This window comes from Microtus oregoni, unplaced genomic scaffold (genome assembly GCF_018167655.1).
Source record: "Microtus oregoni isolate MIOR12 unplaced genomic scaffold, Mior012 000001F_ref0000356, whole genome shotgun sequence".
Taxonomy (NCBI): Eukaryota; Metazoa; Chordata; class Mammalia; order Rodentia; family Cricetidae; genus Microtus; species Microtus oregoni.
Genome location: NW_024543060.1, coordinates 89,350,592 through 89,365,168, shown reverse-complemented (window position 1 = coordinate 89,365,168; position 14,577 = coordinate 89,350,592). Strand labels below are relative to the sequence as shown.

The following is a 14,577-nucleotide window of genomic DNA, read 5'->3' as shown; positions in this document are numbered from 1 at the left end:
TATAGCCCTGCTCATGACAGGAATACATTATAGGCTTCCACGCCTGTGCTTGGATTTCCTTTGGAATCCTTGCTCCTTTGTATGGAAGAGTAAATATACTTATCCTTCCGTGGCCAACCGAAATAACACCTATTCCGAGAAGGTGTCCTTCCTCGCAGTCAGCATGACTCACCCCTTCTCACTCAAGTGCCCCTACTCTCTCCCTGGAACTGTAGGGTCGTGGGAGTAGGGTGGATACCTTATGTGGGATTTTATCGATTTATATTTTAATTTTAGGATCTAGCAGTTTTGTGCCCTGTTGAAATCCAGAAACATGGGATTTAGTTGACTTGATGGGAGGAAAATTCCATGTCTGAGATTCTACTGATGGTCCTGGACTAGACTGGGTCAGTAATTCTAACGATCACTCTGTCAGCTTCCTGCCTCCTGATCTTTGTTAGAGCAGAAACTTAGGGGTTTCACTGCAGCATTTTCATACAATTGTACTTGGTTCATATTCATACTATATAATTCTTTAATTAAAAATAATGTATTCATCATTATTACTATTTGTGTGTGTGTGTGTGTGTGAAGGGGGAGAGAATATGACACATGCATATGCATGCGTGGTACACATGCCATGGGGTATCTGAGGAGGGAAGAGGACAACTTTGCCGAGTCCAATCCCTCCTTCCAGATTTTCACGAATTCGGGAGCAAGAACTCAGGTTGCAAGGCGTGTGTCGCAAACTCCTTTGCCTGCTGAGTTACCTCACTGGCTCCACCTCCTGTAATTCTTAAGTGGGAATAAAATGTCCACCACATAGACTCAAGTAGGGATTAAATGACCCTGTATAGCCAAAGCATCTATATCAATACTATATTTAGTCAACAGCAAGACAGTTGCAAGCAATGGTTACTCATTTTATGTACACCTTGCATTTTGTAGGTCAGCACATACTATGGAATGCATGAACCGCGGTCTTCAGAGTCTCTTCACTATTATGTCCGATGGGAGGATCCTAAACTGCTGAATCTTAAGCCAAAATGGTGACGCAAGCAATTCCCACAGCACGTGGCTTCTTCCTACCATGCTCAGGACAGACCACTGCTCTTTTGTTGTTAGGAAAATGAACTGAGCTTAAAGAACCATTTGTCCAGACACTTGTGGGTTAAAGAGATGGTCAGAAGGTGTGTGGCATTCCCCAGTCCTCACCTCCTTCTCCTCGGAAGGATGGGCTGGAGGACGAACGAAGAAGCTGCCTAGAATGTGACATGAGGAGGTACCAGCACCTTGGTGATTGTTGGCTGTTGCTGAGTGGGAGCCAGTGGCCTGACACACAGACTTTAGTAGACTCGCCTTAGGAGCTGAGCAGTGGTCTGGGAACCGAAAGCCAGGCCTGCACTCTTATCTTACAAAGCAGCTCCAAAACTTTACGGAGATTAAAGCTGTTATGGGTTGGTTCTGTTTAAAATGTCCATCGACAAAAAATCTAAATTCAAACGAAACAGCTGTCTAATGAAAGATATCCTCTATCCTCTGCCTAAAGAAATGAAGAGACTAGATCTGCGAACCTATTCACTAAACATATTCATGTCACACCAAGCACAACCCCGCGGTGAAAATGTGTCTCCTGTGGGTGGCTAGTCACATGTACGTAGACTAAAAGTGAACCTAGTATATAAGCACATTGTTACCTTCTTTCATTTCCATCTCACCCGACAGGAGAAGGGCCATTTATACCAAACTGTTTAGACAGCTCCCTGCTTCTTTTTACAATGGTGAAGTCCTATTGCTGCCTCATCAAAAAGCTGTTGGTTATGAATGTAGGGAAATGAGACTTCACGTACACTTTAGGGTGTCTGGTTCAGCCAGTGGTGCCCGTTCACCAGCTCACTGACCTACTGCCACAACTGGAGGGCCACAAAGGGCAAGCAGATCCCATGGTTTGCTGGCAAATGCTCCTGCCTCCCTACTACCATTTCTAGAGAGAGAGAGAAGATGAGGTTATCGCGATGAGCAGAGAGAAATGAGAGGCACCGCCCAAGACAGTACCAGGCCAAGAAAGGTCTCACATAATTGTGACGGACATTTTCTTAAAGGGCCGGTAGATGTCTCAGAAAGCATTGCCAAGAAAGGAGACTTAGAAGGAGACTCCAAAGGCATTCTTTGGATCAGGACACGGACTTCTCTCAAGTAACTTTGGAAGACAATCCAAGTCTTTAAGTGTGAGAATTCTCCTTTAAAAACATCAGTTGCGAGCCGGGCGGTGGTGGCGCACGCCTTTAATCCCAGCACTCGGGAGGCAGAGGCAGGCGGATCTCTGTGAGTTCGAGGCCAGCCTGGTCTACAAGAGCTAGTTCCAGGACAGGAACCAAAAGCTACGGAGAAACCCTGTCTCGAAAATCCAAAAAAAAAAAAAAAAACATCAGTTGCTGATTGCTTTTAATCCCTTAATGGACAAGACAGGGGGTGCAGCAGGGGTCTTATCACTGCTATGGTGTGTGTGTGTGGGGGGGAACAGAACCAGAAGCTGGCTTCCATGTTTGTCAATTTCAGATCAAGCTTGCTGCTGAATGTCTTTGAATTAGCTCTGCCATTTGCCTTTGAGGTGTTAGTCTTGTGACACTGACAAGCCTGGGAACAGAAATCAAAGGTCGGAAATGCCAGGGGAAATAAGATTGGTTTTATGTACTTAAAGGCAAATGTGTTTTATAGATAAAGTGTCTCAGGCTAATAAGATGAGTACAGAAGTGATTATAGGATTGGCACAAATATCTTCTCTATTATTCATTGAGATATGATTGTGTCTAACTCTGTGATGAGCACAGAGTCCTCGATCAAGGCGCTAACTCTTTATGGCATCACTGTTTCTGCAGAAGAGCTGCTTTGATTTCATAATTAAACAAGAGCATCTGTTTTTTATTCATACATCACATGGTCGTTCTAAGGCCAAGGGTATTCTGTATCCCATTCAAGATCCTGAATCATAACGCCTGCTCAGAAGTTCCCCAAGTTCCCGTCTAAGGGCCCCATGTAAAGATACCCCAGGAGAGGAGGTGGCCTCGCCCCGGAGGAGGAGGTGGATTCTTCAACAATGAGCAGCCTGAGCTGCAGCTGCAGAAGACGACGAGGAAGAATGCAGCAAGAGGAATGCAGTTGCAAGGTTTTTGTGCATGCAATGTGTAGAAAATGTTGCCTCGAATCATGTCTTTTCTTCTCAGACCTGGCTAAAACAGACGCTCCTCCTACCAGCAGCCTCGAACACTCAACTGCTGGGCACCCACGCCATGAGAGTGACTCTATCTGCCATGGTCAGACATGAAAGAATTGTTTCTTCTTGTTAAGCTGTCTACAATCTGCTTGGGGATGGAACCAGTAGGAGAGTCAGGAACATTAGGCAGACCTAAAAGTGCCGTCATAGGGACAAAGGTCACAGGAAACGAAGGACACAAGGCACACGGGTGAAACTGTCATCCATGGAGGAGGCAAGGTGAGTTCAGCCAACAGTAAGGAGGAGGCACTGATGTAACACAGAGCCCTGGAGAGGCACAGTGAGTGACGGGCTTGGAGAGAAAACTTTTGATTGAGGTTCAATTTAAATTGAAATGTGCCATCTCTACAGCGGGCTTAAAGCACAAGAGGGATTCGAGCCTAGCTGTGTCTGCATCACAAAGATTTACAGCTTCCTGGGATTTTATGGTGCTTCTACTCTGTAAGCTTTTTTTTTTTTTTTCTAGATCATTTCCAAATTGAAAGAAGAACCAGAGGAGGCAGAGGAGAAATCAGAAAAAGAAAACGATAAGAGGAAAGAGGAGGAAAGAGTCACTGTGAAGTAATAGGTTGTCTGCTATTACAGAGCCATTCATGAACATGCATACACACACACACACACACACACACACACACACACACACACACACGAGAACAGGAATAACGGCCAATGGATTAGAGACAAGAGGTACAGCCTGGAAAGTTACAGATGGCTCATAAAGGAAGAAGTTTGCAAAGAAAGTGTCGAGAGCTGAATAATCAAATAAAATGGAACCAAAGCCTAGTAGGTAAAATCTAATTACCATGAGACTTCACCTACTATAAGTCTGGTAGGCTGCTGGACTTTGAAAGCTCTGGTTCCTTATCAACTTGATAAATCTGTACCCAGTTCATTTTTTTGATTCTCCAAAAACCAGTTACAGGCTCCACTCTAAGAACTTGGGAAGGAGCAAAGCCTTCGCCTGTTGAGGCCGAAACTCAGGAGGTTTACATGTGAGGCCTTGGAGCTAAGGATGGAGAGGCCTGTGTGGGCGTGGCTCTACGTGTGTGTGTGTGGGATCCAGCAATTACGGAGGCATTAGCCCCCTTGACTGACCCTCTGCTCTCCAGGGTGAGGAAAACAAGGCGCATCCCGCCCTGAGTTGTTCTGAGACTCAAATGCGCTCAGATGCGAACGCGGCTGCCATGAAGGAAAGCTTCAGGCTAAGTCAGGCAGAGAATGCAGGTGGTGGGAAGCCACGCCTGGGCAGTGTAATCCAAGTCTTTAGGTCTCTGTCATAAAGTACTGGTATGCTCACTTAAAGTTGCTAGATAATCAGTTTAATGGGCATTAAAAGAAGACCGCATGGGAGTCTCTTCAGATGGCTGGATTGTGAGATTTATCACACACCACCCAATTATCCAGGCCTTAGTGCATTTGTGTGGGATTAATGATGAAACTGGATCCTGGTTAGGTTCGTTTAGCCCAGTGAGTTACTCTATTTGCCTACGGTGGCTTAGGGAACAAATTAATTTGCCTCAGACTGTAAACCAGGGAACAGGACTGTAGCTACGAGGCCATGTAAGATGATTTTTCTGGGCAAAGGCCTTAGGCAGATATCTAAACGCCACAATTAGAGATAGATTATTATTGTGGCTTTAGGGACTGTTAATGTAAGCTTTTTAGCATAGAAATAAAACCTAGGTGGCATGTTATAATGAAGCGTAGGTTTTATCTGACTACATATACTCTAGTCTGAACCTCAGACCACAGGAGCGTGCCTTAATTTGACTGGCAAAATATAGACACAGGTATGGGTAAGATTACAGCTAGGAAAAATTAATCTTCATACCCTACAGATATTCACTGAGTACCTTCTGTGTCCTAGGTTCAGGGTTCCACAGTCCCCATGGAAAAATCTGCAGTCTGCACACCATGACAGTGCGAATCTCAGGTAGTCATTACCTTGTTATTAGTTCATAGCTTTCCATAACTACACGGGACAGGAGGACGCATGCTGTTTTCGCTCCTTACACACATTTGGATCTCACCCATGTCTAAATTCGGAGTCGGCAGGAGAGGGAAACGCAACCGCTGCCCTCCCATGAGATGCTATCTGAAACTTGTCAGACTTGTTTGAGCCCTGATCCTTTCGTAAATGGAATGTTTTCTTTGACTGAAAGTGTATTGATGTGGTTTCACTTCCCATACCACAGGCCTTGTCTGGGCTTGTGTGTCACGGCCCCAGCATAAAAACTTCTCTCTCAGTGTCCGGCACCGCACAATGGCCAACCAAGTTTCGTAATCACCTCACGGCACTTACTTTTGCCCGGCTTCTCCTTGGCCCGCACAAGGTCCATATTTATAAGCATACACCAAGCGAGGGATGAAGTCAGATGTTATTGCTATGACAAATGCATTCGTGATAACAGAGAGGATTCCGATGCCTTCAAGAATTCCATACCAGATTCCTGTTCGAATAAAAATGTGCTATTAGTTCCTCCAGTGGTAGTAAGAGTGAAAAACACCACCACCTGTGACAGACAGTCCTTTTTACCTTTCCAGATGCCTCTGGCAACGAGGAGTTAGAATTTGCTGTTTCCAAACAGTTTGGAATGAAAGGAATTTCTGTAGTTCCGTATAAGTACGTCAGCGTTCTTAGAGCTTACTGGTCAACGTTAGACAGAAGCCAAAGAATTCTGGCCAGGAAGTCCTACTCCTATGCCATCTGATAAGATCAGGACACGGTGTCAAGCCCCTAACAGGCTGGAAACCCCTCAGTGGTCCTGACCAGGTTCCCTTCTGTTCACCTTTGCTGACTGCCCTGATGTGCTGGCCCAAGCCAATGCCCAAGGCTAAGAGAGGTCACTCTGAACGAAACATCTGCGCCCAGTTCCCAGCCACACTCACTGGGTGGTGCCCGCCCTGTTCTCAGCACTGGATGCAGACCTGGGTCAGACAATCTCCATCTCAGTCACTCTTGAGAGCATGGCATCTAACTCAACAGTATCTCTGGTCAAAGACCACAGCTCATTTCTGTCAGCAGAGAGACCAGGTTTCGCTTTAGGTGAGTCAGGAAAACATCGAGGAATGTGGGGGCGGTAATGGTGGGGCAAACAGAAGGTCTATTTTTGAAAGGGATGAATTGAAAATTTAGGGTCTAACATCTTACAGTAGAAACATCCAAACCAAGAATCTAAGCACAAGTTCATAAAACACTGGAAATTTAAGCCAATCTAAATAAGCAGCTTTATTTCTTATACGATATTATTTAAGACCAACATAATTTTTTTTCTTTCAAAAATCAGTTGAATCCTGTTACATGCAAACATTAAGGATTCCTAAAGTGCATAGCTTTTATTTATTTATTTTGAGACAGCCCTGGAAGGCCTAGAACTCACTATATAGATCAAGTAGGCTTTGAACTCACAGAAATCCAACTGCCTTTGACCTTCCAAGGCTGGCAGGAATCAAAGGTGTGTCACCGCCCCAGGCGGGCTTTTAAATTTTACCTTACAAGACGTTTCATATTTTCAGAAAAGCATATCTTACCTATGTCCTTGGCCCTCGACGCCAAAGGCCTTCTCCACTGTGTAACAAACTTGTAAGCATCAAGTCGGATTTCAATGATGTTGTTCAGTAAGGCCAGAAGTGGTGCGAGAGGAAAAGCTGCCACAAAGATAGTTGTGAATCCGAACTGAAGGACTAGGAAGGGAAAGGGAGATAATGTGTGTTAGCTTCCGTCGCTGTTTCGAAACGACAGTCATCCGAACGCGTCATTGCGTCTTCATATTTTCCTCCAATCATAAGCTGAAGGAACCTCTCTCACAAGAAGATGGCCATAGGACAGAGGTATTTCCTGTTCCCGAGAACAATGGGATCTGAGTGGTAAAAAGCTTATCTCTGATCCCAATACTTTCTAGTCACTCACTAATTAATGGGACCAGGGCTTCTTGGCAGAGTTTGATTCTAGGAGCAGGGGAAAACACAAGAGGAGACTGGATTGTCTTATGACAGGAGACAATAAAGAAATACTCGGCGAACAATGGGGGCACGTCAGTGGACAAGTGCGTAGGCACTGCCAGCAGCCGGAGCTGGGATAACAGGATCAACAAAATCACAGCAGCACTGGATCATGACCCAAAGACTGTCAAAGTCCTATCAACAAAGACATATCAACATACTAATAAATACAAACCGGAAACACACAAGCAACACCGTGTGGCTCTTCTTCATGGCAGAATTTAACTCATAAACATAGAAGGAATGGAGAAAAGGGAAAGCCACCCTAATTCAATTTTACGTTAAAGTTACAGCCATGGAAGAATAATAAAATTAGTGGGTGGAATACTGAAAATAGGGTATATGTATATTTCCAAACATATAATACTTCAGGTATGCTAACATGGCACACCCCAATACAATGGTCTTTTCACATTCTTCCTGCCCATGGTCCTCTTCGGTAGAAGCTAGATCTCTGCGTGTTCAGACTCCAGACCCATCAGACTCCAAGTTCCATCAATGACTCTTCATAACTGTACCCCACTTCTCCTTCTTTCCCACAGTCCCTACTTGAGTTCAGACTATGGTGCTGTTTCTCCTACCTTTCACCCCCTTTTCCCCTCTGCACTGTTATCAGTCTCATGAAATCTTGGTTCCAGGCCGTTGTTCATCATCTCCCTACAAGAAATGCTCCAGAAGGTTCTCGCCACCTACAGACCAACTCCCCTTTTCTCCATGCCATTCCGAGATCTTAGTGATTCTTCCATGCAGATTTCTAAGATTCAAGTTCAACCATCCATCATGCCCCAGAGTTTGTAAAAAAAAATCCTTTGCTCTGGCCACACTGGGCTTTGGGTATTGTGAGTCACACATACACTTAATGTCTCTCTTCATAAATTGATGAGACTCAATTCTTTTAAGGTTAAAGCTCAAATACGCCCTCTCCTGGAGACTTCCAATAGCACAGCCTCGTCCCGTAGCTTCCACGGCAGCTGAGAATGAATTTTATTTGCCTTTGTCGCTTTCTCTCTTTTCCTTATTATATGGGGCGCTGTGAAAGTGGGAATGGGGACCTCACTGTGTGTCTCTTTCTTACATACACACTGCAGAGGTTTGTGTATGAAAGGGATTTGTTGGCCCTAAATATGCTGGTTCACTGACATATAAAGACAAGGACGAAGAAAGCCAGCCCGTTAGGTAAAAGGAAAGCTTATAATGACGGCTTGCAAAAACATGGATATATCAGAACACTTCTTTACTCTAAGAAGTGCATAAAAATGTAGATGACATTATTAGCAATGGTAACGTAGTGAACATTTTTGCCTTTCTGTTAGGAGCAAGGATGCCTGTGCCAGCATTATATGCATGGTTGTAGGGCAGTGAAGCAAGGTTAGCCCAAACGTTTGTGGTTAGGAAGGAAAATATACTATTATCATTATTTGTTTGGTTTGGTTATTATTTATTTTTATTTTATTTATTTTTTATTTTTTTTGGTTTTTTGAGATGGCTGTAGCTTTGTAACTAGCTGTCCTGGAACTAGCTCTTGTAGACCAGGCTGGCCTTGAACTCACAGAGATCTGCCTGCCTCTGCCCCAGAGTGCTGGGATTAAAGGCGTGCGCCACCACTGCCTTGCTGATTATCGTTATGTGTAGATGATGTAGAAGAACATACAGAAAAGTCTAAAAGACATCTATGAATTATAGTTGATGTTAGTTTCCAGAAGGTTTACTTCATGTGGGGTCAATATACTTTATATAGTTGCAACAAAATAAAAAAACAAAAGTAGGGCCACAGAGGCAGTTCAGTGCTAGCTTTTGTGCTTAACATTCACAGGCTCTGGGTTGAATCCTCAGAATAAAAACAACAGACGAAACCCTATTCCCCAAACCAACAAATCCTACACAAACAGAGGAACTGTGAAAGCGACATTAGTATCAAGTTCTTAGCAATACAAATCCTTCACACTAAAACGACTGAGGAAAATGTACAAAGACAAATGCGGGGGTATATCCTATTCATGGATTGGAAAAAAATGTAAGTATTGCTCAAACTGTCTTAGGGGTTAAACTAAATTCCAGGGAAGACCTCAGTAAAAGCTGTTGTTTTTAACACAGAAATTGGAATGTAAATGTAAAATTAGTTGGAACTAGTTCTGAATATGAACAAGTTGAAACTTGCTTATCTGAAGATAGCATTAAGGGCAAGAAGACAAGCCCTCAACCATGAAAAGACACTTGACATGCAGCCATGTTATCTGACACTTGATGGTCTAACATATATCCACACATCTGTGATTGAACATGTGGTCTCCAGCTGGTGGTACTATTGTGGGGGACTGTGGAGCCAGTGGTTCTCAACCTTCCTAATGCTGTGACCCTTTAATACAGTTCCTCACATTGTGATGACCCCCAACTATAAAATTATTTCATTGCTACTTCATAGCTGTAATTTTGCTACTGTTACTAATTGTACTGTGAATATCTGATATGCAGGACATCTGATAAAGGACCATGGCCCCTATGTGGGGCACAACCCACAGGTTGAGAACTGCCATAGGCAGCAGAGTTTAAGTGGAGGAAGTGGGTTATTGGGGTGGATGGTTAATATTTAGAGTGTGGCTCTCTTTCCAACCCACTATGTTTCTGCCTGCCATAGCATGTTCCTGATGGGATAGACCGTGTCCCTCATACCAGGAACTGAAACAAACCTCTCCTTCACTGACTTGTTCCTTAATAGACATTTTTCCCACAGTAATGACAAAAACAACTAATACAGGACTCATATCTATAATAAGTAAATAGCTCTATATGCCCCCCCAATCATGGGTCTTGATGGAAATTTAAAGAGACTATCCAAATGATCACATGAATATGTAAGATATTTAGTGACATTAGTTACCGTAACTTCAGATTAAAACCACAGTGGGATGCTACTATATACCAACTAAAATATTTAAATAAAAGCTCAACACTTTAGCATGTACATGGGTATTCTCTCCACCTGCCCTAATCACAGGATATATTTGTGTGTAAGGGTGTGTGCTTGTGATATTTCTAGAAAACGTCACTTATAAAAAATTATTTGGTGAGTTCGGACTGTGGACAAGGGTGTGCCAAACTCTTGCCTGCACAGATGTGGCTGTTTTCGTGTTGAAATCTCTGAAAATTCATCTGTAGATTTGAGATTTGTATACTTTTTATCACTTTATATTATAATCCAGCAAGTTATAGTATTTAATAACATAATAAATCCAGGAAACAGGAAACATAAAAGCTAAAACAAAAGGGGGCAGGCAGGATTCCTGTGTCTGTCTGTGATGCCCCTCGCATTGTTCCAAGCTGCAGTGTTACCACGGGGGCTGTAGCATGCTAGCCACATAAAGGTTGCTTTTTCAGGACCATTATTGTTCATTTCCTTCTTTATGGGGGAAGAGTCCATTAAGAGACTCAAAATTGGTGATTTCTCTTAATGAATTGCTTTTATTAAGTTTTATTATTAATGCCTGAATTGATTTTTTCCCCAAGTTATATCATTCTGCCATTCGATAATTGAAACTCTAAAAACATCAATAGATACTTAGGACAGAAGCGATCTAAGAAACATTAAGCATCAATTCTACTGCTCCCCTAATTTTCAAATTTTCCCAGCTAGGATTGCTTCCTTCAGCACTGATTCATCTTGCCCGGCTCTACATTCACCTCTAGATTGTCAAGCTTAAACATTAGACTTTTAAAAGAAGCCAGAAGGATGGAGAGAGATGGAGAGAGAGAGAGAGAGAGAGAGAGAGAGAGAGAGAGAAATATATATACATTCAGTGTATCCGACTAGGGATCATTATTATCATTTCCTTGAGACTCACTTGGCTTTGAATCTAAAGAAATCTGATTCCTTTATTAAGTGTAGTCCGGGTCAAGCATTCCTTGCTTCCTGCCGCTCTCCTCCCACAACGGAAATGGCTGCCTCGATATACTACCAATGATCCACACGACGGCAACTGTGACACCTCCTATCTCTGGCTCTTCCCCATCAGCCGATGCACCCTTGAAAGCTGCACACTGTGCCGTATTCCCATTCTGTGCCTCTGGTGCCAAGTGTAGTTGTTTCTTTGGCATCGAGCAAAGCTTCACAGATGTCAGCTGGATGTGTGAGTCAATCACTTTGAATCACTCTTTCTGGGTTTTGATGCACTGAATTTCCCAACATTTTTTTTCTTGGCTATTTAGTTCCATAATAAGGAAGTGTAGGGAGGTGGATCATAGAAAGAGGTCTTTGGGCTATAGGGCAGAGTCTTTGAGAATGTCATGAATGGGTTAGTGTGTGTGTGTGTGTGTGTGTGTGTGTGTGTGTGAGAGAGAGAGAGAGAGAGAGAGAGAGAGAGACTGAGCCCAGAATTTAGAACATGCTAAGAAATCTCTCTGCTTACAGGCTACAACTTGAGCCCCTTCTCATGGGTCAAGGAGCAAGACACCGTACTGTGAAGGGGTAGAAATTACTGTCGGCTGAACATCGCTCATGTGTGGTGCTAGGGAGTCTCACCCGGGTCTTATACACACTAGAGAACACTCTACCACAGAGCTAGAACTCCAAACCTGGCTTTCAATATCTTGAGGTTTTGTTTTCTCTTACATTGTGCTGCTTGGAATGCCCTTACACCAGAACCCCTTACATGAATGGCCAGATGATAACGGATGCACTTTTAATTGAGTGTAACCAGAGAGCAAAGGCTTGCATTCATAATCATAATCATAATCGATAGGAAAGACAGATTTCCATACTCATTTCCAGGTATTCATCGAAGAGTCCATAGGCGTTCATCGGCTGAAGGTTGTAATCCTTTTCCCACTGTGGGAAATTTATTTTCCTTTCAGTCCCGTGTTCCTGTCGGACTTTTCTTCTGGTCCACCAATTCTGAATTAACCTGGGTGACAAGATCAATTTCTTATCAAATACACACGATTGTTCGTAAGACTTAAGTAATGAAAAAGGAGAGTTAGCCTTAGCTAAATACCAGTTCTTCTCAGTCAGGAAGCTATGTCCAGAATGAGAAAGAATTCTGAACACCAAAAGCATTTCTATTTGTAAGTAGACAGAATGGGTGAGCAACTCATTTAATCATTCACGAAATGGTCTCGTGTTTAGAAACAGCTGGAGAGAGGGCTGAGAGCAGCTTGAGCTGACTTAGAACCAAGGTGACACTCAGGTGTTCCAAGGTTCAAAGGTTAGAAGGTCTGGCTCACACGGCTTAAGTCTGTACCTATCCCCATTCACTAATAACACCTGTCACCGGTGTTATTATGATCAGCATATTCTGACTGCAGGGACCTAGAACATCTAAAACCATAATCATCCTCCTCCCAGGCATCCAGGTTCCTAGAATTCCTTAGGAAGGCTCGGCTGCTTTAGACTCAAGCTTGATGTGGTCTCTGACTCCAGGGGGTGCATTGTTGGGAGCAGTGAGACCCCAGATCCTGAATTTCTTGTAAACAACTTGTTTTTCCCTGATCTGAGTGCCTACAGCTGCTCTGAGCACGAGACCTTCAGGAGTTCCTGATGGCAGGAGAGTGGTTTCTGGTGGGTTTGGCTGGGGAGTGGATATCTCTATATAATCTGCCCCTGAACACAATAAAGGGGGCATTCTTGGGGAATTCAAGGATGACCCGTGTCACTGTCTCTCTGTCTGTGTGTGTCTGTGTATTTTAACCTCCAGCCCCCTTGCCCGAAGCTCGTGAACTGGGTGCCAGTGCACAGAGCGCAGACACGGGGGGCTTTAGCCAAAGGGTTCCTTAGCAGAAGCAGGATCAGCTGGGCTGCTAGGGAAGCCAAAGAGGTGCATGAGCGAGGTGTCTTCTCAGCTGACAAGAATGAATGTGCCACGGGGGTATGGCAGCTGGGGTATGTTATTTAGGGGACTGCTGAAGGAGCAATGGTTTCTGACTGCTCCTGGGGTCATGGCAAAGCCACTCCTGTAAGTCCCAAGTCTGAAATGGTCACACACCTCTGTTCACTTGAGAGGAAGAGGGTGTGTGGGAAATAGTATGAGGAACCAACAGTCTCTGGGATACTTGAATCTACCTGTCTTACAGGCTTAAGTTGCTCTCTTGTGTTCCCTAAAAGCCAGTATTCTCCTGAGAAGATGCTGTCACTCTCTCCTGAGTACAGGTTCAATAGAGTGCTGGCCAAAGTGAATCAGTAGAGACCGAAAGGCTGTGTGGACAGGAGGGTCTTCTGTTTTATAAAAAAATTAGGGGGGAGATATTGGGAGCATCTGATCTGAGTGCCTACAGCTGCTCTGAGCACGAGACCTTCAGGAGTTCCTGATGGCAGGAGAGTGGTTTCTGGTGGTTTTGGCTGGGGAGTGGATATCTCTATATATAATCTGCCCCTGAGCACAATAAAGGGGGCATTCTTGGGGAATTCAAGGATGACCCGTGTCGCTGTCTCTTTGCCTGTGTGTGTGTCTGTGTATTTTAACCTCCAGCCCCCTTGCCCGAAGCTCGCAAAGTGGGTGCCGGCGCACAGAGCAGACACAGGGGTGCGGTGCGTGGCAATGCATCTCACTCTGACACATGAGCCTGGGGTGGCAATGCATCTCACTCTGACACATGAGGCTGAGCTGTTAGCGCTCAGCGGCATGCAGGAGTCCACTGTGTAATATGAGAAGAGATGGGTTTTAAACATAAAGCAAAGAAAACCAGCCAACCAGCCCACAAATCACAATCCCAGAGAACCTAAACAACAACGAGGACACTAAGAGATCTAATCTACACGGGAAGTAGAAGAAGACAAGCTCTCCTGAGTAAATTGGGAGCATGGGGACCTAGGGAGAGGGTTGAAGGGGAGGGGAGGGGTAGGGAGGAGCGCAGAGAAAAATGTAGAGCTCAATAATAATAATAAAAAAACCCATGTCCTCCACATCCCCAAAGAGAACCGAGAGAGAGAGAGAGAGAGAGAGAGAGAGAGAGAGAGAGAAGGGAGGGAGGGAGGGAGGGAGGGAGGGAGGGAGGGAGGAAATGGCACAGAGGAGGCCGGTCTGTGGGCTGGAGTGTTCCAGGAAGAAGTGGCAAGTTTTTAGTATCTCCCGGCATGGAAATGATAAAAGTATGTCAAGTGAGGAAAAAGGAGGGGTGGCTCTCAGACCCCCTCTGCTCACCTCAGCTCCACTGTATATCCCGAGTCACGCTCTGACATTTCGATTAAATTCGACTTACCATTCCATAAAGTCAAAGGTCATACTTCCGCTTTGTGTTTATTTTTTTAAAGTCTCAGAGAAAACATTAGACACTTGGAGTGAGACTTTAAAACTAGAGAATTGTTGGCCTTGCCTCTGTGAGGGCCCTATGAG

The 14,577-nt window shown here is 44.3% G+C and overlaps 1 protein-coding gene across 4 annotated transcripts in view; it reads right to left on the bottom strand.

Moving 5' to 3' along the window:
- The window catches only part of Ano4 (anoctamin 4), a 320,973-nt gene that overhangs the window by 9,118 nt on the left and 297,278 nt on the right, over positions 1–14,577 (bottom strand). For all 4 annotated transcript variants that reach the window (XM_041677181.1, XM_041677189.1, XM_041677199.1 and 1 more), the window contains 3 exons: positions 12,011–12,153; positions 6,785–6,937; positions 5,556–5,703 (listed from right to left, as the gene is read on the bottom strand). In XM_041677181.1, coding sequence (XP_041533115.1) covers positions 5,556–5,703; positions 6,785–6,937; positions 12,011–12,153 — 444 coding nt within the window. The remainder of the gene's footprint in view (positions 1–5,555; positions 5,704–6,784; positions 6,938–12,010; positions 12,154–14,577) is intronic.